At 52.9% G+C, this 25,253-nt stretch overlaps 1 protein-coding gene across 2 annotated transcripts; it reads right to left on the bottom strand.

Annotated features, from left to right (window-relative positions):
- Positions 1-1,386: 1,386 nt before the first annotated feature.
- On the bottom strand, positions 1,387-25,253 carry IP6K3 (inositol hexakisphosphate kinase 3). 2 transcript variants are annotated; one of them, XM_011945448.1, is made up of 7 exons: positions 25,014-25,241; positions 17,703-17,830; positions 13,876-14,252; positions 7,817-8,030; positions 6,448-6,623; positions 5,161-5,336; positions 1,387-2,913 (listed from the first exon to the last, which is right to left on the bottom strand). In XM_011945448.1, exons 3-7 carry the CDS (start codon positions 14,072-14,074, stop codon positions 2,446-2,448), a joined length of 1,233 nt encoding a protein of 410 aa, XP_011800838.1. In that variant the 5' UTR covers positions 14,075-14,252; positions 17,703-17,830; positions 25,014-25,241; the 3' UTR covers positions 1,387-2,445. The 2 variants fall into 2 exon arrangements, with proteins under 2 accessions (XP_011800838.1, XP_011800837.1); XM_011945447.1 differs by lacking the exon at positions 17,703-17,830 and having other exon boundaries at positions 25,014-25,253.

The following is a 25,253-nucleotide window of genomic DNA, read 5'->3' as shown; positions in this document are numbered from 1 at the left end:
TTGATCGTCTGCCCCACACAGGTGATTCTCTGTCTCACTGGGTCCTGTCTTGCGTGGTTTGTGTCAGTTCATGTGTGTTATTCTTGCCTCCCTAACTAGAATACAGGCTCCTCAAGAGCTGCATCTTCCCCGGCGTGAGCCAGGAGATGAGCAAGGAATAGCTGCTCAGTGTACTCTTGCTGACTGCCAGATTATTTAGAGCTTCCTCACTCTTTTTGCCATTTCAAGTAAACACAGATTGGAGACCAAAAACATACACACCACATCATCTCTTCTTTCCATGCCTTTCTCTTCTCCTGCTTCCCAGATTGGAGCAACTGGGTGGGCTCATTCAGTCTCTAAATTCATTGAATTTCTGAATCTGTAGAGTCACATGCAAATTTTCAGATCACAGCAACCCCTCGGAGTCTGTTAGTCCAGTAAGAATGCAGTAAAACCAGTAGACAACTTTGTTTACCCCACTTTTTTTTTTAAACAACAAATTACTTTTTTTAGAGACATATTTAGGAGGAGATGGGAACATGGGCTGGGCCTCAAATGATTTGGAGGAGGAAGAAGACCTCATATATGAGGGGTGCCATGGGGTAAAGGAATAGCTGAGAGAGGGGGCATCACCTGGGCAGGAATTGGGCCCCAGCCACAGGGAATAGTTGTGACACAGCTAATGACCTGGGTGGGCCAGCCCCCAAGACTTGGATTACAGCCGATCATCTCTGTGCCATCCTCAGGCAAGTCCCCTCACACCCAGAGCTGAGAACAGGTGGAGAAATGAGAAACGAAGCAGGCGGCTTTGGACTTGGTTGATGTGATTCCGGATTCTCAAGCAAGGAACTGGCCTGGAAAAGGCAGTATTTAGGGCTCTGTTTTGTCATTAGCAAATATTTAGTTTTAGGCTGACTCCCTTTTGTCACCCAACATGCTCTGACTCAACTCTCCCACCTTGAGCACACAGCATGCAAATAAATCACATCATTGCCTTGGCCAAACATACTTTGGGAAGTTACCCTGCTTAGAAACCCATAGAGTATATTCTAAAATTAAACAAAAGTTTTTTTTTTTTTTTTGATTATCCAGTCCATTCTTTCTTTTTATTAGTGTGGATTTTGGAGTGTGAATAGTAATTATCCATGAGAATAAAAAACTACTTAATTGTGCCTTGTATGAGATTCAAATAAAAGGACCACTTACTTCTCAGGTCTGGTGCCTGCCTTGCAGATACATGCAAATATTTTATTAGCCACTATTTCCACCCGAGTTCCCTGAAGGATTGTAGGAAATCAGTGAACTGTTCTTGTGGTATACGCTAGTCGCTCATAAATTGGAACTATCATACAATGTGATCAGAATAAACAAATGGAAAGGGTAATAAGGCACACCAGTAATCACTGGTGACCTCAGCAATTTTATTAACAAATTTATTTCCCTAATTGGGTAGCATATCTCAGTGCTTGACTCAAGGGCATTGTAATAGGTTTCCATACTGCAGAAGAAGGAATTAATTAGAACTGTTTGTTCTTATTCCATATTTACACTTGTCCACCAGTCTTGTAAACATTGCCCCTGGTTTCCTCAGTCCTCCAGATTCTTCTGACTCCCCAACCCACCCCCAAAATAAATAAGTAGAAAGCAGAGAGTAGAGCTGGGCATCAGTGGTCCCTTCTTATGTGCGTTCACCCCCACTGCAAGCCGCGTCTAATGGTCAGAATGTGGCAGAATGGGGCACTCCAAAGTCTGCTAAGAGATTCCTCATTTTAAGAGATTTTGGGGAAAAAAAAAAAAAGGAAAAAAGTCTGTAAAGGGACCCTCCTTTCCACAGGCAAAAATGGAGAATCTGGGGCCTTGCTGTGCCAGAGCTCATGCCTGGGCTTGGCTCTGTCCACTTGGAAGCTAGGTGCAGAGCAGGTAAGATGGGCAGATCTGTTCCGCTTCATCCTGTCTCACCTAAAACTCTGCTTAGGAAGATAAGAGGCATTCATGAGCTCTGCCTGCCCTTGGAGCATGCAGCCCATACAAAGAGAAAAACCATGAACTCATGAACTCACTCTTCAAGGCTGCTTCAAGTCAAGTTTTCTGCCTCACAGCTGGCGCGGACTGCAGCATGGCAACGAGTAAACATTTTTAGATGCAAATATTCCAGAATGTCACAGCAATGCTGGCCTCTAACTTGGGCTGCCCCCTCCAGTGTACTCCAGAAGGTGCCACTTTATCCTGGCTGTCCATTCTCCGATGAGCAGCATTAGAGCATGATGCCAGGGGATGTGGAATCACCTCCAGAGCTGATTTGTTCAGCAGCTGTTAACATAGTCTGCCGTATATAGAGATGGTTTTTGACGGTAGATAGGACTATTATGAAGATATCTAAGGGGTGTCTGGACTACCCTAGCAACCAACAGGTCCCTTTTTGAGATCTATAGCCCAGAAAAATCCAGATAAGCCCAGGAAGTTTCATTCTCCCTCTTGGATATCCTGCAGGATCCTAATGAGGTTTTCCAGGCCAAAAATATAGCCAGGGTCTGGTCCATCGTAGGTGGTGTGCTCATTCCAGGAGCCCTTGTACGTGGTATGAGCAAAGTCAATCATGCGGACGTCAACCTTGGTGAGACCACCGGGAGAGCTGCCATGGGCTGCCTGGGGAGCCTCCTGAGGATGTGGGCTACCTGGGGCTCTTTCTGGCGGTTCCTGCCCATCATAGATGATGAGGAGAGAGCTGGAGTAGAAGCGGTATGAACTCTGGCTCCTAATGACGGAGAGGAGGGCCCGGAGCTGCTGCAGGATGGGCTCCAGGAGCTCCCTCCGGAGGTGGCTTCCATTATGTAGGAACTGATAGAGGGCTTGTCTGAATCCCTCCACTGAGAGTTTTCTTCCGTAGTACTTGTCTTTGCAGAGAAAGTACTTCTTATCTGTTTGATAAACCTTATATTAAAAAGAAGAAAGAAAATGTGAAGATTGGACATTTAAACAAATTGCATCTGGTATGGTTGCAGCATCATAAGCTAGGATAACATATGAACAGATTTTTAAGAGATGTAGGGCAAGAGTGACTGAAATGAGCAGAAGATGACCTTCTGTCAAGTGCCAGGGTAGCTTTTACATTTTAAAATGCTTTCTGTGCAAGTCTTTAGTAGTAATCCAAGGTCTAAAGATCCTTCACCCTACAGAGGTGACCCTCCACCCACGAGGAAAACGTTTGGATCTTCTTTCTTGTGAATTTCCAATGTCAACCTCCAAATCGTGATTTAAGCCCTGGCTTCTGGCCCTCTTCAATTCAAATATTAGCAAACCCAAGCTAGAAAGCTTTAATAGGAATCTGAAATCACAGCCAATGGCCTTGGAAAGCCAACTAGATTAAAATTTCCCCAACAAAGTTTATAAAGTCCTTTCTCCACAGATTCCAAGGCAACAGTAATGCCTCTTGAGGTAGAGTGGGGTGAATTGTTTGAAGATAAAAAGATAGGCTAGGTCAGGTGTGGACAGTTTCCAGGCAGCCAGTGCAGTTGAGGGGAGCCTGGTAGAGGAGGGAGGTTCATGGCAGCTCTATGGGGCTGGTGGCTCCTCTCCTTGGCACCATCTCTCCTCCCCTCCCCTGTTGTGTCTTGGCCACCAGAAGGGAGCAGATGGAAGAGAGATGCTGATGGGGGACAGTGGCAGCCACCCCCGTTTCATTCAGATGGCACAGGCAGCAGCCGAGGTTGAACCAAGGCCAGCAGGGGGGGTTGGCACCCCTCTGCCTGGCACACCTAGAAGGGGCAGCCTGTGCCTGGCCAAGACAGTTTCTCACGTCATTCCTGCCCTCAGATTACATGATATGTTTATAGAAAACCAGTGTTGAAAAAAATCAGAAAGATATGATAGACTTGGTGTTGCCTTTGGAGGGCTGCAGATTGGCTGCTAAATTAGCCGTCATAAATACATGACAGGCATCACTTTCTAAATAAATCAGATCAATTTCAGAAGATTTGAGGTCCAGAGAGAGATTCCATTTACACCACAAATCATCACACTCCATTCTCTTGAGGACTGCATTCCCGGCTTTCCAAAAGACATCTGTGCAACAAATTTATAGACTCAACTTCCAGCTTCAAGGGGTGGCAGTTTCAATTAAGGAAAGCTATAACGTTTACCGTCAAATCGGTGTCTGGTTTTGCTTTGAGTAGACAGACTATAAGAGGGAACGAGTAGAGGAAGTTTATTTTCTCCTGTTCTCCTGCAGCCCCTGCCGTAAGCCACATCAGAGCCCAAAAAAGGAGGTGTGGAGTCAGAGTTACAGAAAATAACCATTCCTTTGTAGGGTTAGCAGGTTATGACCTTCCCACTTTATTAACCAGAACTGGTAGCATAAAGCAGCAGAAAAGGTGGATTAAGAAGGGGAAATGGCTAATAGAAATTCAAAGAGCTGAGTGCCATACAGCATCTAGGAAGGAGAGAATTCAGCTTTATCATTCAAGAGAAGGAGGACTCAGGAAGCCACGGGTTGCACCAAGAAGCCCTTTCACTTAGTTCTTCCCCCAGCCCAGCCTCACACACTACCATCAAAGGTCCGCTTGCACCATGAGCAGGAGCCACATGGCCACTGTGGAAAGTTTCAGCTGCCAAAGATTGTGAGACCAAGTTCAAATGTGATGGTTTTTGACATCACTAGTCTAAAGGGTACTCTTGAAAAGATCCAGTATGGGCTGAAGTGGTGGCTCATGCCTGTAATCCCAGCACTTTGGGAGGCAGAGGCGGGCGGATCATGAGGTCAGGAGACCGAGACCATCCTGGCTAACATGGTGAAACCCCGTCTCTACTAAAATTACAAAAAATTAGCCGGGCGTGGTGGCGGGCACCTGTAGTCCCAGCTACTTGGGAGGCTGAGGCAGGAGAATGGCATGAACCCGGGAGGCGTAGGTTGCAGTGAGCCGGATTGTGCCACTGCACTCCAGCCTGGGTGACAGAGCGAGACTCTGTCTCAAAAAAAAAAAAAAAGAAAAAGAAATGATCAAGTGTGTCATAGACCAGGGTATGCATTTCTTCATTGGAAGACTGGCTCCTGGCCTCCTCTGTGGCTCCTCCAAAGTGAAGGGCTCTGCAGGGGGCAGTGGCATTTGGATAGGAGACATCCCGACCCCACCGTGGACGTGCGGGATGTTCCCCCGCAGCGGCGGGCCCCATGCAACCTACCTGCATGCCGCAGATGCGCACACCCAGGCAGGCTGAGGTGCTCTGCGCACACTTCCTCATGTGGCGGGCCTTCTTCTCCTCGGACGCGTCATCGCCATGCTGCCGGGTCCCCATCTTCAGATCCAGGACGCAGGGATGCGTGTACTGTGACACTACATTTTCCAGCAACAAGAACCCTAGTCACACTACGTTAAGGAAGACTCTGAGGACTTCAGAGCTACTGTTCCACCACAGGCCGTTTGCATGCCTCAGAAGCTGCCTGGAAATTCCCTATTCCGGGCGCCATTCTTCACTCCCGTTGCCTTCCTTACAGACAAGCTCATCCTTGCTATTAAGAATTCAAAGTATTAGCTTTGCAGGCTGCTTTAATAAGTCCATTTATTTAGGGGGAGTTTATGAGTATGTGAGCTTTTTTTCCTTTTCCATTTTGCTCTGAGGTTGAAATTTAAATGCAAGCGTGAAATCCCTGGCAGGCCATGCCCAATTTACATTTTACGGCAGAAAATCATAAGGCTAAAACCTCCAGTCCTGCTGAATGGACCAATACCTTTTGGGAGAAGTGGGTTGATGTTAGCTTTGGAGATGAGTTGCAGGAATATTAATTTCAGTGGAGTAATTATCCTGCAAAAGCTTCTTAGGGATTATGATTGCAGATGTGTCTTGGTAAATACTATGAAACCAGCCACCCATTTGCGGGAAGGAGCACAGCAGTGGTGACGAAGGGGCATTTCAAACCTAAATTTTCTCCCTGAAAAAGTAGGGGAGAGGCACTTACCTCATCCCGTAGTCCACCCCATAGACACTCCCCTAATGGAGGAGCCACACTTCCCTCTCACTGTGTGGGCCCCATGGGAAGTCGCCTGCAGGTAGAATTTGGAGGGATGGAAGGGAGGTTGGGGCTGGGGACTCATCCAGCTCTCTGAGCCCCCTGCTGCCCCCACCCAGTATGGCATTCAGCATTCCTGTCTGACCACAGACACTCCCATCCTAACCCATCTTTACTGCCAAGTGGCCAAGACACAGCCAGGGCCCCCCAAGGGCACTGCGCTCAGTGTAATTCCATCTGCCTTCCCCATACTGTCTAGTTGTTCTTTTGGAGGCACCTGATTTCTTCTAGGACCTGGGTTGGAGGGCTTGTGCCTTCCAGCTGTCCCTCACATCTGTCTCTCCCTGCCCACCCTCCGCTGGCCCCGTGTCTGTGTGTGTTTCCTCTACTCACCTCTGCCCCTCTGTGTCTCTCTATCCCCCTGCCCTTGGGACTACACGTGAGGGGGATGGCAAGGATACGATGCCGCTTGTTCTCTGGGTACTCGGAGCACAGGCGGGTCAGGTGGGCCTGGTGGCAGTGCAGGCCCCATGGGTTGAAGCTCTTCCTCTCGACCTGGTTCCTATTAGTGTCTTCCGCCAGCGAGGAGGCTGGAGCGTTGAGGTGGGTCTCGGACCTCAGGAGAGCCTTGGCCGGGCTGCGGCGGAGGGGAGCACAGGACAGTCAGAACAGAGGTCTGGGGAAGAGCGCTGCTGCCTGTGGCTGACTGGGCTCTCTGAGACAGGCTCTGACAGGGTGGTCCCAGCTGCTCTCCAGGGTGGCCCTCATCAGGCTGGGGCAACTTCCCTGCCCAACTCAGGTCCTGGGGCCAGATTTCACCACACTGTAGCCCTCAAGTGGCTTCTCCAAACCCTGGAGAACTTACTAGAACATGTTGCCCCCTCAGAGGACTGAGGTGATTTGAACTCACTTGCAAGTGATCTGGATTATTAATGGTCTTACTATTGAGGCGACACACTAAGGGGGCAGTGGCCCTAACCGGAATCACAAGCCTGGGGTTGGACTCTGATAATCCAGCAGGCAGGCCATCACCTCCCGCCATCACCTCCCTGAGACCTCAGAAGGGCACAGGGGTGGGGTGGGGGCTGCGGGAGTGCGGACTGTGGCAGGTCCTTTCCTCCTGCCCTCTGGGCATCTTGGCGTGGCCATCTGTGACATGGAGATAATGGCCTGCTTCCTGACTCCAAGCCCAGAGGCTTAATGAGATCTGTGGCACTCCTTGGGAAGGGAGGCATTTTCATTGTATTAGCTCCCTTTTGTTTCCCATAAATGTTTTAAAAAGCCCCGGGGGAGCCTTTTCACCTGAGAAAGGTCAGCTGACATTGTCAAAGGTTTTGGTAGGGACCTCAGGCACCTGAGCCTGCTGCATCTCCAGGGACCCTCTGAGCACAACATTGACCTCCCTTCTGGCCCCTTCCAACTGCTAGGGAAAGAGATGATTTCTGAGAGCAATTAGCCACACTTTTCCTCTACATACACTGTTCTAGGGTTTCTGTTCTGTACATTTCCTCCCCAGAGACACTTCATGGTCTCAGTGAAACAGGTATCTAATTAAACAAATATGTACCGGATACCTACTCAGTGGAGAACTCAGCCTGTGCATCAACTTCTGAGATAAAATGCATCATAATCCTCCCTTCTAGGAGTGGCATAAAGAAAATCCATTCCTTTCTTTGGTCACATTGGTTATTCTAGACAGAGCATTCATCTGAATTTCTCATTTTCTCAGCACCAGCCCTAATGGGGAGTGGTTGGCCTTGGGCACAGGTGGGAGCAGTGCCGGTCCCTGCTGAGGGACAGGGTTTCTGTCATCCTGCCCAGTGGCCTCACCTCTCCTTGGGTGAGCGTGCCAGCTGGGCGTGCGGCCACTGGGCAAGGGCGCAGGCGCTGCCACTGCTGCCGGTGGTCTGCTGGAGCGTCTGCCAGATGGCCATTGCCGCCGACTCTGTGGAGACCTTGAAGGGCTCCCGGCTCTCCTTCACTGGGTTGGCAACCAAGCTGAGATGGCCTGTGCTGTCTTTCCAGAGGTGCACTGTGATGGTGCCTGCAAACACACAGGGAAGGGGAGGGGGGGAGCCAGGTGAGAGGGCCACCATGCGGATATGCAGGAGCAATGACAGGTTGGGAATTTAGCTTAATGGTCCAGGTCCACCTCCCCCGTTCCCCAGCTCCTCTCTCAAGGAAGAGCTCTGGGACTGGCCTGGTTTTGCCTGAACCGATGCTGTCCCAGAATGAGCCCCAGAGCTTGGAGAAAATAGCCTTGGGCTGATCTTGACACATCCTTTGCTTTATCGCACTTCCCTGCCCCTTTGCGCTTTAAACAAAGTCAACTCCGCACATTTTGTCCTCGCATTCCAGTTCCTCTGTGCACAGTTGCACCTCCCAGTCACGCCACAGCCAAGCCAGCTTTGCCCGACCTGGGGGCCTTGGAACTGGTCCTCTGTGAAGGGGCCTCCCACCTCAGAGTGCCAGTGAGGGAAGTTGGGCCCATCCCATCCCTCCTCCGCGCCCTCTGCCTCCTGATGACCCCTCCTCTCCTTCCCATGTATCTTTATCGGACCTGCTTCTTCTAGGAAGCCTTCCTCTCACAGCCTTCCAGGGCTCGGGGCTCCCTGTCGCCCCTTCAGTCGCCCTCCCCCCATCTGTCTGCCCTTGAGCTGATGGCCGGCCATTTCCTCTGGTTAGACGCATCTGCACGTGAAGATTATTGGTGGAACATGGTTCTTTGATGAAACAAGCCTTGTGAGGTTTCCCCAACTGTGTTACATCCTACCATCGGTGTTGGTCATTGAGGCACAAAAAAACACTGGTTGTGAAAGTGAAGAGTGTCTGAAGTCCCTTTACCCTACACGCTAAGGGGCATCCTCCTGGGCATTGGCCAGGCTTGGGTAATTAGCTGTGGCAGGCACATTAGCAGCCCTGCAGCCACCCTTTAGTGTCCTTCCTCTGGTGGTGACAGAGCCCAGGCCTTCCTCCGTGGAGTTTGGCTTCCAGTGGTGCCTGGCCTCGCCAGAGTCTTGGTGGTAGCACAGGAGATGGCCACCCTTGTGGTTTTGGGAGAAGCAGAGGTGAGAATACATGTCCTCTCTCCTGCAGCTGATGCGCTCATCCTCTCTGCGCCTGCCCTCACCAGCACACTCTGCACCCCCTCTGTCCTGCTATGTGCTGAAGGAGTGACCTGATGGAGTATACCAGTGGCTCCCTTGCTCTCCAGTTTCTCAGTGGATTTGCCAGTGGGGGGCACTGGCAGGAGATGGAAGGGTGGGAGGAGAAAGGTTGAGCGTTTATTCCACTGGTTCCCACCACTCTTCACTGTGTTCATACCCTGCTGTGTTCCTCTGTGGCCCTCCTGGCCTGGGGTGGTGACAGCTTTCCAGTGTTGCTGGTCTCTGGGTCCCCCCAGTCCCTGGTTGTTCCCCTGAATCCTGCATATATTTCTGCAAACAGTTCTTATTTATTTATTTATTTATTTTTTTGAGACGGAGTCTTGCTCTATCACCCATGCTAGAGTGCGGTGGCGTGATCTCGGCTCACTGCAACCTCAGCCTCCTGGGTTCACGCCATTCTTCTGCCTCAGCCTCCCGAGTAGCTGGGATTACAGGCACCAGCTACCACGCCTGGCTAATTTTTGTATTTTTAGTGGAGATGGGGTTTCACCATCTTGGCCAGGCTGACCTCAAACTCCTGACTTTGTGATCCACCCGCCCTGGCCTCCCAAAGTGCTGGGATTACAGATGTGAGCCACTGCACCCTGCCAAATGGTTCCTTTTTAAGGTTTTCTTCATTTAACCTCCTTTGAGTGTGACTTTTGTTTTCTGCTGGGCCCTGACCAAGAGAGGGTAGGCTGCATGTTTGTATGTCCTCTAAGGTATTTATTTCTCCCCCCAGCCACATGGTCACCTGCTCAGAGTAAGTGGCAATTTCTGCTGAGCCAGCCGTGAAGGCGGCTGATCTCCCAGCTTGCATTGCTGCCGGGCCCTCCTGGGCTGGTCAGCGTGGACACTCATTTTCAGGGCTGCTCTATAATTCAGCAAGTCGCTCTCCAGAGCTGCCTGTGCCTAGCTCAGCGGTCTCCCTGGGCCAGTCCTGTCATCTCAGATTCCCAGTGCCCTAATTTTGCAGCCTGAGAGTGACATTCAGTCCTCTCCATCTCCTAAAAGGTGCTGCCTTTCCTTACGCCATCCCAGGCTCCCGTGTCCTGTGAAGTTGTCATGATGATAACCATAACGCTGTCCCTGAACCTGGCATTTTACCATTCACCTGCCACTAGCGTTCACCCCTAGGCCAAGCCCACTGTCGCTGTCCTGCTCATGAGACAGGGGCTGATGGCAGGTTGAGGAAGGAATCACAGATCGTCATAGCCATCCTGTCTTCCACCTGCTGGGTGGCATGTTACTGCTTTTCCCTTGCTACCGCTAAGTCACAGTACGCCTGTAAGAGTGTTGACGGTGGGCGCCGAGGCTCAGAGAGATGGGATAACCTGCCCAAGGGCACACGGTCGGTGTGGGATGGAGCTCTGGGAGGCCATGCCAGACGTGGGGATGGAGGAAGGGACAGGCTGTTCCGGAGGGTCTGGTGTTGTCACGCTATGTTTACCCTGAGTTTGCATTAGGGACACTCCTGCTGTGTCCCCCGTCATGTTTGTTCTGGTCATTCTGTTCCATAGGAGAGAACAGAGAGGCCGTGATTCCTCCCTGAGGGGAGGGTCATCAGCACTGAGAGCTGGGAGCCCAGGCCAAACCAATGCCTGTCCCGAGCCCATCCTTCCAGGTGTGAGAAGGGGGGAGAGCTGCCAGCCTCTTGCAGGTCCTGGGGAGCCCCGCGGCCTCCCAGCTGCCTGGGGAGCCTGGTGTGCTGGTCCTGTGCAGAACCCTTTTGGGTCTTGGAAAATTCACGCTGCCCTCCAGCACTCCCCTGGCCTTGCCACATGTGACGCTATGGTGACAGGTCTGCCGGAAACCATAGTCTTGGGAGCCCCAGGCCCAGGAGGCCTTCCTGGAGGGACAGGAAGCGTGACCTTCACCCGCTTCTCCAGGCTCCAGCCCTTGTCTGATCTCATCAGTTCTGAGTGTCTGAGTAAATGGAGGAGAGCAGAGGTGCAAATAACCCAAAACCAATAAAATCCAAAAGTCATTTCCATTTCTCATGTTGTCAGAGTTACACAGCCAGGCTCTGCATCTCAGACTCTCAGTCTTTCTACGTGCCTCTGACGGGCTGTGTCTGTCTCCAGCTCTTGTCTGTCTTTCCCTCTCACACCCCTCTGTGGCTCAGCGCAGCCCTTCCCTCTGAAGTCGGGGACCCCAAACAGATAACCCCCTTACAAACAGTCTCCAGTTGCCTGCCCTGGGCAGGAGGCCTGCCCAGCCCTCCCCATGCATCTCGACCCGAGACCATGCCAGCTGGACAGACGAGAGAGCTTACTGCCACAACTGGCATGCCCAGAGCATCTCAGCAATTTTGGTTTGGCCTAGTAGCTTCCTGAGCCTCCGTGAATATTCTATCGTGTATTTATTTTTAAGTTTATGAGAGCATTTACTTGCTGCGGTCTGTAATACGAATCGGGTCAACCGGGTCAACTGTTAACCAACTGGACCTACGAGTACATCCTCATTGCCCAGTGCTGACCGGCAGCCTAGGAGGAGAGGGGTGCAGCCCCAGGGCACCGTCACGCCTGCAGAGCCCAGCAAAGGTCCCGGGCGAGCTCTGACCCAAGAGACTGCCCTCTGGAGTGGCGTCCCTGCCCATCATCCTCCCTGACGCCATCATGGTGCAGGGCGGTGAGAAGAGAAAACACGCAGTCTGTGGCATGTGGTGGCCACTTCAGAAATGACCCTTCTCAGTGAGGACTGTTCCTATAGCGGAGAAAAGGGAGACCCTTGTGGCAGCCTTGTGGGGATTCAGGTGCCCCTGACCTGAGGCCCTCGCTGAATGACCCTGGGCAAGTCAGTCCCCCTCCCTCCTTGGGCTAGATGACCCCTGAGCACTGACACCCGAGTTCACCCCTTTAGTAACAGTGTAGCTGAGTGGAGCAGGCCCATGTGGCCAAGAGCCCACAGTCAGGAGCCAGACCTCAGGGCAGAGGAGGGGATGAGGATGACCTCCTGAAGGCCAGGCCAACCTCTCTGCCTCTCCCATTTAGCTTGCGGCTGCCCGGCATCCATCTCAGCCCCAGAGCTGTGTGGAGCAAGCGTGAAATGGTGCTGGCAGGAGGCCACCCTACACACGATCCTGCCACCCCTCTGCTAGGCTAAGTTTAGTTGTGAAGGAACAGACATTAATTCCAGTGTGTGCTCTGACAAGATGGGAAGTGACTCCACAACCAGCCAGGCAACACCAGCCTGCGGGCTGGGAAGACCCCAGGGAGAGGGAGGCCCACACAGGCGGCCCATGGACCATCTTCCCCTGTCTCTCCATGTGTGACGCTGATCAGTCTTGTCTTAGACTCTCAGGAGTGGCAGGCTGGCCTGAAGTCCAGGCATGTGTGAAACAGTGCTTGGATGCAATGCTCAAGGCTCCAGGCCCTGGTCCCCCTACTGGCATTAGGTCTTGACCATGCTAATTAAGAATTCCTGGCTGGGCGCAGTGGCTCACACCCGTAATCCCAACACTTTGGAAGGCTGAGGTGGGTGGATCACCTGAGGTTGGGAGTTCGAGACCAACCTGACCACCATGGAGAAACCCCATAAATTAGCTGGGCATGGTGGCAGGTGCCTGTAATCCCAGCTACTCCGAAGGCTGAGGCAAGAGAATTGCTTGAAGCTGGGAGGCGGAGGTTGCAATGAGCTGAGATCGCGCCATTGCACTCCAGCCTGGGCAACAAGACCGAAACTGTTTCAAAAAAAAAAAAGAGAGAGAATTCCTGACCCTCACCCCAAGACCCAGGGATTCTGATTCACATGTCTGGCATGGGGCGTGGGGACCTGTGCAGCCTTGTGCACATACACACTGGATTCTGGTGAAGTTGGTTTCCCAGGCCAGTTTGCACTTGAGAAACACCAGGCCCCATCCTTCCCAGTTATCTTGATCATTGAAATGCAAATGTGTTTTTGACTGACTTATTTGGATATTATTGTCACCTTCACCATCAACACTTTGACGAGGGCAGCAGCTTGCAGTCATGGGGTCTACAGTCCTCTAAAGAGGTTATTTCTCTGAGCAATCACCTCACTGCTGGGGCCGACTACATGGCAGAGTGTGGCTGAGCCCTGTCAGCTTCACTTTCAGAAGGCTGAGTGTGGACAAATCACCCTGTCCTGGGGAGCCTGACCCCTGCCTGGAGGCAGCACCCTCCCCACCCACTTTCTTTCCCCAGAACCCACCTTGTGCTCAGATCGAGGACACATGCTGCCCCATGCAGAAGTTTCCCAGCTACACACAAGCAGCAACCCGTATCCCTGGCTTTGCCTCTTCCTGGGTGAGGGTGGCAGTTCTGGCTTCCCAAGCAAGCCACATCCCAGCATCCCCAAGCCCTGTCCCAGGCCTGAGGGTCCTGCCATCCTCCTTGGCTTTCAAGGGGAGGTTAAGGAGGCCCCACTTTGCCCTGTGTTTACAGCCAGCATCAGATGGCTGGCTATGGCACCCGGAAGGCACAGACCAGAATGCCCCCATGGAGACCGGGTGGGACCAGGGTGTTTTATTTTCTCCATCCCTTGAAGCCTGGTGGCTTGAGCTAATTTATAAGGAAGCCAGACGGCATTACACTCTAGACCTGGAGGCTTGAAGAGTCCAGAGAAACTAGGACAGCGAAGGCCAGCCCCGCTGGGAGAGGGGCGCGTCTCCATGGCAACCCTTATACACACCCACGGCACAGGAGGATGCAGTGGGTGCATTGGATGAGCCGACCCCCATGTGGCGGCACCCAGACGTGGCCTGGCTGCCCAGGCACTCACCTTTGTACTGTGGGGTGAACTGCTTCATGGCCAGCGGCAGGGATTCATAGAACCTCTGCTCCCGGGAGATGAGGGGCTTGCACACCGTATGCTCGTCGTACTTCATCACGCTCATGTGCCCCCCAACCTGGTGTAGGAAGGGCTCCAGCTGCACGCCTGCCCTCATGTCCCCGGCATCTGCGCTGTTTTGCACAACCATGGTGACACACGGTGGTGGTGGTGGGGTCCCTGCACAGTTTGCTAGAGGAAGGTGTGAAGTAGAACGGGCAGCTCCCAGCAGCACACAGGCTGTCAGCGGTCCTCAACTTTCTCCTTCTTGGCCTTTATTGCTGTCATAGCATAGTCGTCCTCCTGTCTGTGGGTTCTCAGCGGGGCCTCTGGAAAGCAGGGGAGGAAGGTGGAAGTTAGATGAGGGAGGTGGTGGCTGGGGCAGGGCAGTGCTTAGACGAGCCCACACAGCCTTGACCCCAGAACAGGTTCCTCACTGGTACCTTAAACAAGACTGTGAATATCCATCAATTACTTCTGGAATAATCTGTCATGAGAAACCAGTTACAGTGGTTGCCTCCATGGAGCAGGGATGAGAAGGAGACTTTATTTATTTATTCAAGATGAGGTCTTGCTCTGTCGCCCAGGCTGGAATGCAGTGGCATGATCTTGGCTCACCGCAGCCTTGACCTCCTGGACTCTGCAGCCTTGACCTCCTGGGCTCAAGTGATCCTCCCTCCTCAACCTCCAAGTAGCTGGGACTACAGGTGTGTGCCAGCATGCCCAACTAATTTTATACTTTTTGTAGAAATGGAGTCTCACCATGTTTCCCAGGCTGGTCTCAAACTCCTGAGCTCAAGTGATCCACCCACTTTGGCCTCCCAAGTGCTAGGATTATGGGCATGAGCCACTGTGCCCAGCCAGAGACTTTAAATAATGTTTTGTACTTTTTGAATTTAAATATTAAAACTTTAAAAAAATTCAGGCAACACACTAAGCTTTGAGGGTGCAGAGACGGTATCTTAACTTCACCTGTCACATTGCCTGCCTTCATCTGGGAACACTCATCCCAGGCCCAACAAGAAGCAAGCTGAGCCACTGCTACTGGGGCTCTCACTGTCTCGCAGGGGATTACGGGTACAGGAGTGCTTCCTTGCTTGCTTTATTTATTTATTTATTTATTTAGAGACAGAATCTCATTCTGTCGCCCAGGCTGGAGTGCAGTGGTGTGATCTCGGCTCACTGCAACTTTTGCCTCCTGGGTTCAAGCGATTCTCCTGCCTCAGCCTCCCAAGCAGCTGGGATTACAGGCGCCCACCACCACATCCGGCTAATTTTTGTATTTTTTAGTAGAGACAGGGTTTCACCATGTTGGCCAGGCTGGTCTCGAACTCCTGACCTCAGGTGATCCACCCTCCTCGGCCTCCCATAGTGCTGGGATCACAGGCGTGAGCCATCGCACCTGGCCAGGAGTGCTTTATTTTTGTACAGCATGGGTGTGCATCATTGATTTACGTCATGGCACCGTGACATAATTGCTGTGGGACCTTGGACAAGTTACTGAACCTTTCTGGGCCTCAGTTTCTCCTTCTCACTCTGTAGAACAGGATAATAATGATACCCACCTCATGGAGTTAGGGACATAGTTGAGATAAGGCCCGTGGAAAGGACAGCCCAGTACCCAGAGCAAAGCAGTCAATAAATGTGATCATTATTTCTAGCATTATTGCCATGCTGGTCCTATTTTCCTCACAGCTCTGGGTTGTAGGACAGGCAAGCCACTTTGCAAATGAGGACAGTGAGGCCTACAGTACCATGCGCAGGGTTGCAGCTGGCCAGGAGAGTGGGAAGTAAAGCCGGGGCCTGCTCTTCTCTAGGCCTGGCCCCCTCCTCCCCATCCCGCTCCTCTTACCCTCCCTGAGGGTGAGCCTATGGGTCTCAGGCAAAAGCTGGCGCTCTGGGTTGGAAACACAGCCCCTAAAGATGTCCTGACTTTGTCTCAGGAGAGTGCCAAGGAGACACTGCAAGGGGAGGCTTTTCCAGCCCTGTTCGTCCTGTCCTGAGAGCACATTCCCACAGTGGTGCCCGTCACCCCCAAGTTATTAATACTCTCTCCCTCTGCTGGACTCCTGGTCATGGATGCCACCAGGCTGGGCAGTGCTGGGCAAGATTAACCCTCTAATTGACCTTCAGTCCAGGCCACAGGCACAGCCGGCTGGATTCATGCACAGCAGTGCCCATCAATCTGTCCAGGCCTCTGGCTCAGAGAGGCTCCTGCCAGCCGCCTGGACCTCTACCTCACTCGGGCATTGAAAACCTCAACACAGCCTGTTCATTCCCTAACGCTGGGCCTCTTCCACATTGGCTACTGCCCTATAGGCCAAAAGTGCCGCTATAGGAGGGAGAAGGAGTGTGGCTTCAGGCTGGTATGTAGGATGAGGGGTGAGGCTTCTGTGACTGGCTGCGTGGCTAGAGTGACTGGGTGAACTGGGGCTGCTGGGGTGGGAGGATGGAGGCCTGATGGTGAGGGGGCTGGGCCTGAGACTCCAGCCTAGGCATTCTTCAGCTCTGCTCTAGTGTGGCACAGAGGTGAGCCCCATTGGGAGGCTGTTTCAGGACCTGAGAAAAGAAGTTGGTGACAGGTATCTGGACACAGAGGAAAATTGGCCCACAAAAAAGCTGGTAACTTCAGTTTGCTAACCCTTTGGTTATGGGACAGGATATGCCAGTTGCTTGTAAACCCAATCCTACTTGCAAATTTGGAGAAGGCAAGAAGGAGTAGAGCAGAGAAGCTGAGGCAGCCTGATGCCTCCCCTCTCGCTGGGCTTGCTGGCATGTCGACCTTTGCCAGCTGACCTGTCCCCAGGCAGAGGTACTTCTGGTGACCACAGGGACAGCTAGTCTGTAAAGTTCATTTATAGCCCCTCCTGGAAGGAGCAAGGCTCCCGCCCCGCACACTTGTATCCCCAGGGCTGGCCCCTCACTAGCCAGGCCTGGCCTCAGCGGATACCAGCCCAGCTCCACAGCCTCATCCCAGCCAAATCACACCTGGGCCTCCTGCTGCTGCACTGGGAAGTCCACGCCCCTCGTCTTTTCCCGGCTCACCTCCCCAAAGAGCTCTAAGGACATGGACGTCACCGTGGCAAGCTGTGGCAAGGAAATAATGGCAATAAATGTTTACATGCATATGGCGCTTGCTGTGGCCTTGTTCTAGTGCTTTGTATAGAGTAACGCGTTTAAGCCTTACAACCCATAGTAACCCTGTGAGGCAATTCCTGTTACCAGCCCCGTTTTATTGATGAGAAAACGGAGGCACAGAGAGGTTAAGTAGCTTCCCTATCTGCACCTGGCTAGTATGGGAAGAGCAGGGATTTGAACCCAGGCATGGTAGCCCCAGAGTGTGCTCCCTGGCCACACTGCAAGGGGCTGAGGGTTGTTGTTTATAGACGTCAAACTTCAGGAAATTGAGCCACAAGAAGGCCGGGACTTGGCCAAAGTCACCTATAAGTCACTGGTGGTGCTGGGACAGGTTTTCCTGTCTCCCAGGCCTGGTGTCCCCCCTTGGCCTGTCCCCCATCCCACTTGATGACATTCAGTTCATGTGCTAGGAGTGGGTGGGCTGGAGAGGGGAGCACATCTCTCTCCCACCTCTGCAGAAACCACCACAAGGGATCAGGCAGGAGGCCCACCTAGAGCAAGGGTTGGTATCGACCTTCCCACAGCCTCCTGGCTGGGGGTGTCAGTGAGACCTGAGAGGTGCTGTCATTCCCAGCAGGGAACTGGTTCCTGCTGCAATCTTCCCCTCTGATCTCAGATGTTCTCAGGAGCCCTGGCTGTACCTCCTCAGAGAGCACAGTGTGAGCAGGGAAGACCCCTGGGCCTTCAGCACAGCCTGTGGCACAGCAGTGCAAACTCCCCTGCGCTGGACCTGGACGGATTGGCAGCGATTGTCTACCAGGTAGCCAGCCTGTGAAAAAAAACCTGGACTTGGTGGCTGGGGAAACTGAGGCCCTGCCTCTTGAGGGTCAGCCTAGGATGTAGATTAGGTGACGTCTGCCGGGCCTCCGCTCCTGAGCTGTGTGGTCTGCAATTCGGACACAGGTTGGTGGGAAGGGGCAGGAGACAGGAGGAGCAGCGGCGTCTGCCCCTGGAGCTTCAGCTGGGGCTGGGCGGCGTAGGTTTCGCCGCTGCTCGGGAAGGCAGTCTGTGGCTTCCCCTTGGCACTGATGCTGACCTCAGGTTCCCAAGGAAGACTAGGGTTCTTTATCTGTTTCTGCCTTTGTGTGTGGCCTCCAGCTCTGTGGGATTGAGCTGGGGAAGGCTCCTGTTTTTCCCATTCCTCACGGGCAAGTCCCAATTAAATCATTCAAGTTGGCAGGACCTTTCTCAGCCCAGACCTTCCTTTTGCCACATGCAGGCACTTCTGCCACAGCGCCCTGGGCCTGTTCTGTTTCCTAAGAGCCTTGGGCAAGGGTCAGAAGCCCAGGGTCTACTCTAGGCACCCCCGGAGCTTGCTGAGGCCTGAGATGAACCGGAGAAGCGCTCTGAGGCTTGGCTTGTGGCCCTCTGCCACAGCCTTGTGATGCTCCGATGACAAAGTGCAGACACTCCTTTGTGGAGTCTTCCTTCCAAGCATTGCCACCACACGGGGTCTGTCACTGCCTGGGTTATTCTCAGGACCGACTCCCATGAGTCAGCTTGGGTGCTGGATGGCAGGTGAGGCGCCTGCTGCCAAATATCCTTGGCTCTCTTTAGTGCTTTGAAGGGAGACAGTTGTCCTCTCCAGCCCACATCTCCTCCCACATCCCTGCAGTTCAGACCCCTTGCCCAGCATCCTTCCGTAGGGCTCCTTGTGGGGGTATAGGGGGAGTAAGAGTGAGGCAGGGAAGAGGGTGAGATGCCCCTAGCCAGAAGAGCTCAACTTAAAGGTTGCCCAACCCCCTGCCACCACCAGGAAGTGGACAGATGGCCCCAGGTCTCTGTATCCTCCTGCCCTGTTGTTGCATCATGTCCTGAATGAAGTAACGCTGGGCCTCACTCCAGGAGACTCAAGGGCTAATTTCTGCTGATGGGGCACAGCCACCAAGCTGGTTGTTAAATGAGGCCCTGGGCTGTCTGTGCCAGTACAGACCCGGCTCCGCAGCCCCACGGGGCCTGAGTGACAGCCAGCCGTGCTAGCCCGTGAGACATTCCCCAGTCTGAAAAGAGGGTCACTGATAGCAGGGCCGTGAGTGGGTTTGGCTTCCAGAATGGAGACAGATGACCAGTGATTCTAAGACCCCAAGACCTCGCTGATGCCAGACACGATGACAGCTGCCACCCATCAACCCGAGGCGGATAAGGGCATCATAACTTGTCACAACCCGTCGGCACAGTTTTATTTCCGGAGAGTCTTTGTACGTTACAAGCACTTTCCACATGCTAAATCTGAGTTCATTAACATTACAGAAGATGCATCTCTTTTAGGACTCACACTCCCATTTTAGGGAAGGTGGCAGACGAAACCACAAATCAAACTTGTAGGGGTTCAAAATAGGAATAGATTAGTCATGGACTATATCTTATCAAAGCCTGTTGGCTTCTTATATCTGCAAATAGACTGGCTGACTGTGGCCATTGTCAGGGCTGTTCACAACATTCTGTTTTTCCCTGTGGGAACATGGTATGATTGCAGCTTTGAAGGTAAGCGTGGCCCACGTGATTTGCTTTCGCCAGCATCACGTGGATGGGTGCCATGTGTTACTTCTGGGCGGGAACTTCAAGAGATGGTCCCCCCATTCTCTTTCCCTGGCCATGGTGATCTTGGAAGCACATGCTGAGGTGTGGCCTCTATCAGCAGGGTCCCTAAGTGACTGTACATACTGGATATATAGCATTATGGAAATAAATCTTCACTCTGTGAAGTCACCAAGATTTGGGGGTGGCTTGTTATGCAGCAGGAGCTAGTCCATCCTGCCTGATGCACTGACTCACAGCCAGGCACCCAGTGTGGGGCTCTTAAGTTGAAAGCAACTTCACTTCACCTGGTGCAGTGGCTCACACCTGTAATCCCAGTGCTATGGGAGGCCAAGGCGGGTGAATCACTTGAAGCCAGGAGTTCGAGACTAGCCTAGCCAACATGGTGAAACCCTGTCTCTACTAAAAATATTTTTAAAAGTAGCCGGGTGTGGTGGCACGTGCCTGTAATCCCAGCTACTCGGGAGGCTGAGGCAGGGGAATTGCTTGAATCCAGGAGGTGGAGGTTGCCATGAGCCAAGATCATGCCATTGCACTCCAGCCTGGGCAATAGAGCGAGACTCCATCTCAAAAAAAAAGAAAAAGAAAGCAACTTCACTTGAGTCAGGTACTCAAATCGTTCCTTGCACAAACATATCCTATGTCATTGCCACTCCTAAGGGTCAACTCTGGACCCCTGACTTTACAGTCACACCTCTGTTTCTCCAGATGAGAATTTTCAGATGGTGACACTGAGGGTCAGAATGGTTGCAGAGTTTTCCCGGGGTCCAGAGCTAGCAGGCACTAGTCCTGGGACTCCGCCATGACGAGTCTTTCTCATTCTAAAGTCGATGCCCATTCTGACCATGTGCAGTCCCCTTGGATGGGGAGTGGCTGCTGAGTTGCTCTGGCTGTCTCTGGGAGTCTCAGAGACCCAGGACCAAGACCCAAGTCAGGCACTTAGGGCCAGGGTGATGTCTGGGGCCCTCTTTATGCTGTTTTTCTCAGTAACCTGTGTCAGGATAGGGAGCCTTTCAGAAGCTGCACCTGGCTGGGCAGCAAGGGCCGCACACCCAGGGGCATCATGCTGCTGGTGGCAGCACCTAACGAAGCGCTTGGCAGTGTGGATTCTTAGGGCCCTGGGTGAGGGCTGTCACCCGGGGGCCCACCAAGACCTTACCCAAATCCTCACCACAACAGTCTGCAGAGTAGGGAAGTAATCCTCTAGAGGCATGATAATCCTCAAATGTATGTAAATGTGTTGGTAATTAACAAAATACAAATTCATTTAAAGGCATTATTGAATTCCTAGTAGTTTTTGTCATCATCACTGTTTCTCAATCAACAGATCCTAAGAGTGTAATGAGGATTGCATAGGGACTGGTAGGGAAAAAACTGTGTTGACAAATGGGTCCTAGAGAAGAGGTTAGGAGAGGTATTGCTCCTGGCTGAGATCAGGGTGGTTTGAGGGGTCTGAGAAGGAGTCCGGGAGGAGGGGAGATGTTGGCTCAGTCTTGGGGAGCTTGGGGGAGTGCCTGCTTCAGGGAGCGTGTGTACAAGGAGCAATAGGGAAGGGCAAGGACAGGGTGGGAGGCGATGGCTGGAGGGGAGGGTTGTGTGGAGGAGGAGGATGCGGGAGTGCTGGGCTGGCCTTGCCAGTGCTGCAGCACCAGGGCGCCTGCAGAGGCAGCCAGCATTGGAGGGGGACGGAGAGTGAGCCTAGCCTGGCCAACCAGAGGAGATGTTGGCCTGGGCCCCAGCTCAGTGCAGGGAGGTGGTCCCCTGAGATCACCAAGGTGCTGAAGCCTTCGGGACCACATCCCGATAAATCTTAGCCATGTGGTGGAGAGAGGGCTTTCTGGGTAGAAGATAATTAAGAAACAGCTTGTAGCAAAAGAAAACTATAATATAAAATGTGGCAGGCGGCAAAGCAGCATGGTTTATGGCCTGCCCTCTCACCTCTGAAGCTCTAACTTACATTTCACAGGCCTCTCAGAGCCAGAGGTTTGGTACAAGTACTATTCAATGTCTTTGTGATGCCCAAGGGAGCATTTTTTAATCTATTAGAGATGAGAGGACCCAAAAACCATTTAAAACCGCTTAGGTTGTAATGGGCAGGAGAAATTTGGAGTTTCTCACATAGCTGAGGGGTCGTGCATCATCTGGGGCTATCCAGGTTGGAAGGTACAAGCTTATTTTCCAGGGGGAAAAATGGAGTTTTAAAATCCATTCTAAAAATGACTCAAGGGCTGTAGGATGGTGCGCCCTCCATCCGTGTGGCTCCCTGGCTCGGTGGGATCAATACCTGGTGCTGGGGGACTTCACACATCACTTTCCCAGCCGTGGCTGAAATATGTGGCTTAGGAGATCATCTGTTTCCTGGGGAAGGCTTGGTTTCTAGAATCACAGAGCAATACTTCATATTCCTCAGTCATAGAAACTTATTTCTATCTATATCCTTTGAGAGGGTTTTTTTTCTTCTTTTTTCTTAACATTTAAAATCTCGCAATGTTTCTCCAGCTTGAGGACCAAATACGATTTTAATACAGCGATTATTAGTTTAGAAGCCCTTCAGCCACTGACAAATGTACTTAGCAGCACCAACAATGTTCTGATCTTGCTGTCAAGGTGGGAGAAATATGGGGGAAAGATGACTCACGAAGTCGAGTGCCACTGGAAGGGCTGCTCTGCAGGAGGCAGAGGCTGCGAGGGCTTCTCCCTCTTGGCCCCCTAATAGATCCTGACCCCTGGACACGCAGCTCCTCAGCCATGGTTAGCAACTGCTCTGACAGCCACTCCTAGGCATGCTTGTCTCCTCCGGACTTTGCCTCTTGAAGCTGCACCCAGGATCTTGGATGTTGCTAAACACCCAGATCTGCCTACACATTTCCCAGCCTCCAACACCCTGCCCCACACCTGCCGCCTTCCTCTAAGTAATTTGACCAGCCACCACCTGTCTTGTGCAAGAGGCCTGTGAGCCGCAGATGCAAGGTGTTGCCAGTGGTTAGCATGGCGGTTTTATGGTTGCAAGATGGAACAGCTCTTTAAGGTCAAAACACAATAATGGGACGGAGTGTGTATGCGTGTGTGTGTTTGCATGTTTGTGCGAGCACATGTGAATGCTTGTGCGTGTTTGGGAGTGTGTGGCTGAGGGAGAATGCAGGCAAGGTCTTTCCCCAGCAGAGGGCAGCAGCGCACACGTTGAGGCTCCAAATGCCTGAGAGGGATTAACAGAAAACTAAAGCCAGCACCCACCTCCTCGCCCAGCGACTGGGGGACACATTCTTGGAACTGCCCTAGGTTTGCCTGGCTTTGCCCAGACCTGTCCCAGAGAGCCCCAACAGCAGCTGAAGTTCTGCCTCCACCAGGCAGGGGGTTTTTGAAAAGCTCAGAAGCCATCATTGAGGTTGGATTCTCCCCATAACGTTCTATAACATCTCCTCTTGCCCTCCCCCTCCGCTGCTTAACCAGGGTCAGGGGCTGAGGGGGAGGGGGTGGAAATGGGCTGGGGGCGGTGGGGCACTTGAGAGCCCATCTGGGCAGAGCAGGACGGGGTCTCCAGCGATCTCCACCCCATTTGTCCATCCCACCCAGGCCGTGGCACCCTAGTGGGTGGGTGAGCCCTCTCAACTGCCAGCTGGGCCTCCCAGCCCTGGATGAGTTGCAGTAACTAGTATTGAGGTAACGCATTGCAACTGCAGCCCGTGGGCCAACACGCCCCTCCTGCTCCCGCTCCCACCCCTCACCTCCCCAGCCAGTGCGCAGGCTTCCTTCCCTGAAGGACCTGATGCTCATAAAGTTTATTGCTGTTCCCTGTGGCTGCTGGTGAACAAGACAGCAACCATCAGGGTTTCTGCCTGGGAAGGATTTATTCAGTGCTCTGTGGAGGGCAGGAGAAAGCAGGAGATGCCGTTGTCCAAGGGGTGGGCTTGGCTTGGCCTGTGACCCCCAGAAGCAGCAGGGCGAAGACGGGGAGGGCCCCAGAGGCCACAGGAGCACTGAGGGGCAGGGATGCAGGAAAGTGGCCCAGGAGGGGACAGGAGACCTGGTTCTGCCTCAGGCTCCCTGTGCCTGCCTCTCTGGGCCTCAGCTTCCCTATCTGTACTGAGAGCTGTCTGACCCTGCCATGTTCTTACCCTCCTTTGGGACACCCCCCACCTTCGATTCAGCCAGGCAAAGTGGTGGAGGAAATCACCCATGGTGGGTGGTCGGGAGGTTGGCAGAGGTTCTTCCTAATTGAAAGAGATTTCAGAGACCTGCTGACCCAATGCCTTTTGACTGGATCCTCTTCTAACAAAACACTAACAGACATTTGGGGCCAGCTGGGGAAAGGAGACTGCGGACAGGATGCAGACACTCATGGGTAGTTTGCTCATTTGTTAGTGGACAGTGGGTTATGTGAGGACGTACTGAGGGACTTTGTGGTGGGGGAGAGGCATGCTGTGATGTCAGAACACTCTAGCTGTAGCGTATTTGATGAAACAAATACGACAAAACTCGGGCCACTGCTGAAATCAGGCGCAGGATGTACAAGTGTTCATGAGATCATTCCCTCTATTTTTTTCTGTATGCTTGAAGTTTTTCGTAATAAAAGGTTAAAAAATAAATGGGTAGATTTTTAAAAGTGTAGAAGCCTGAGTCCCTCCCCATGGGATCAGAATTCCTGTGGAAGAGGCCTGGCATGGGGGGTTTAAGGCCCCCAGGGACCCCAAGGCCCCCAAGGCAAGCTCAGTTCTCAGGTTCACTAGGGTGCCTAGAAGAGTCGTGGGTGGGGGCCAAGACTCCACCACTGCCCAGGGCATCAGGGACCACCACTTAGTGGAGACATGCCTCCGACCCCCATGACCCCCATCCCATGGTCTACTGCCACCCTGCACCAGGCCCCAGGCCCCAGGCAGCTGCTGTAGACGTTGACGTCATTGAACCTTGTGCCAGCCTCCTGCCCCCTCCCGTGGAAAGCTAGGACTGCTAGGCTAGGACATGCCGTTCCGGGGCCCAGGGGATGCTGCTGCCCACGTTTCTTGGACACCTGCCTCTGTTAAGGGTTAACGCAGCCCCCTGTACTTGCCCCTCCCCCCAGCTGCCTCTGCAGTCCCAGTCCACCCTGAAGCGAGAGGACTCCAGGCACCCCTGGAAGGGGAGGGGTGGAATTCCCCTGGGAGAAGGGAGAGGGATGAAAGAGGAGCAGATGCCAGAATTCCTATACTCACTGAACTGTCCCAACACTCTACCCCACCCCCGCCGCACACAGATGGACAGACCTCCACGAAGACGCTGGCACCTCCGTGGGGCAGACTCCTGACCAGCCTGGAATGGAGATGAGACCCCAGGGTATAGTCAGGCCCTGTGGACACAAGACCATCTCTCCCCTCAGGCCCTGTCAAAGGCTCAGCAAGGCTGGCCCTGCCCGTCCCTGCCCACAAGGCAGCACTCACCAGAGCTTCCTCTGAGATCATGGGGAGTGTGTGGAAGGCAGGGCCCAGGAATCTTGTCTCTCAGTGCCCACCACGTACAGGCATCAGGCAACAGCCCATCCCAGCGTGGAGCATTCACTGTCCACCAGAGCCCTGGTGCGCGAGGTCTGCCCGGGAGGGCTGGGCTGACGTGGCCTGGGGAGGCAAGGGTCACCTGACCCTCTGGGGAAGGGCTGGTGGGGACTGGCATGTCCAGCTGTC

Source organism: Colobus angolensis, unplaced genomic scaffold (assembly GCF_000951035.1).
Source record: "Colobus angolensis palliatus isolate OR3802 unplaced genomic scaffold, Cang.pa_1.0 Scaffold24, whole genome shotgun sequence".
NCBI lineage: Eukaryota > Metazoa > Chordata > Mammalia > Primates > Cercopithecidae > Colobus > Colobus angolensis.
Note: the sequence above shows the minus strand (reverse complement) of the source record. Positions and strands in the feature narration are given on the sequence as shown.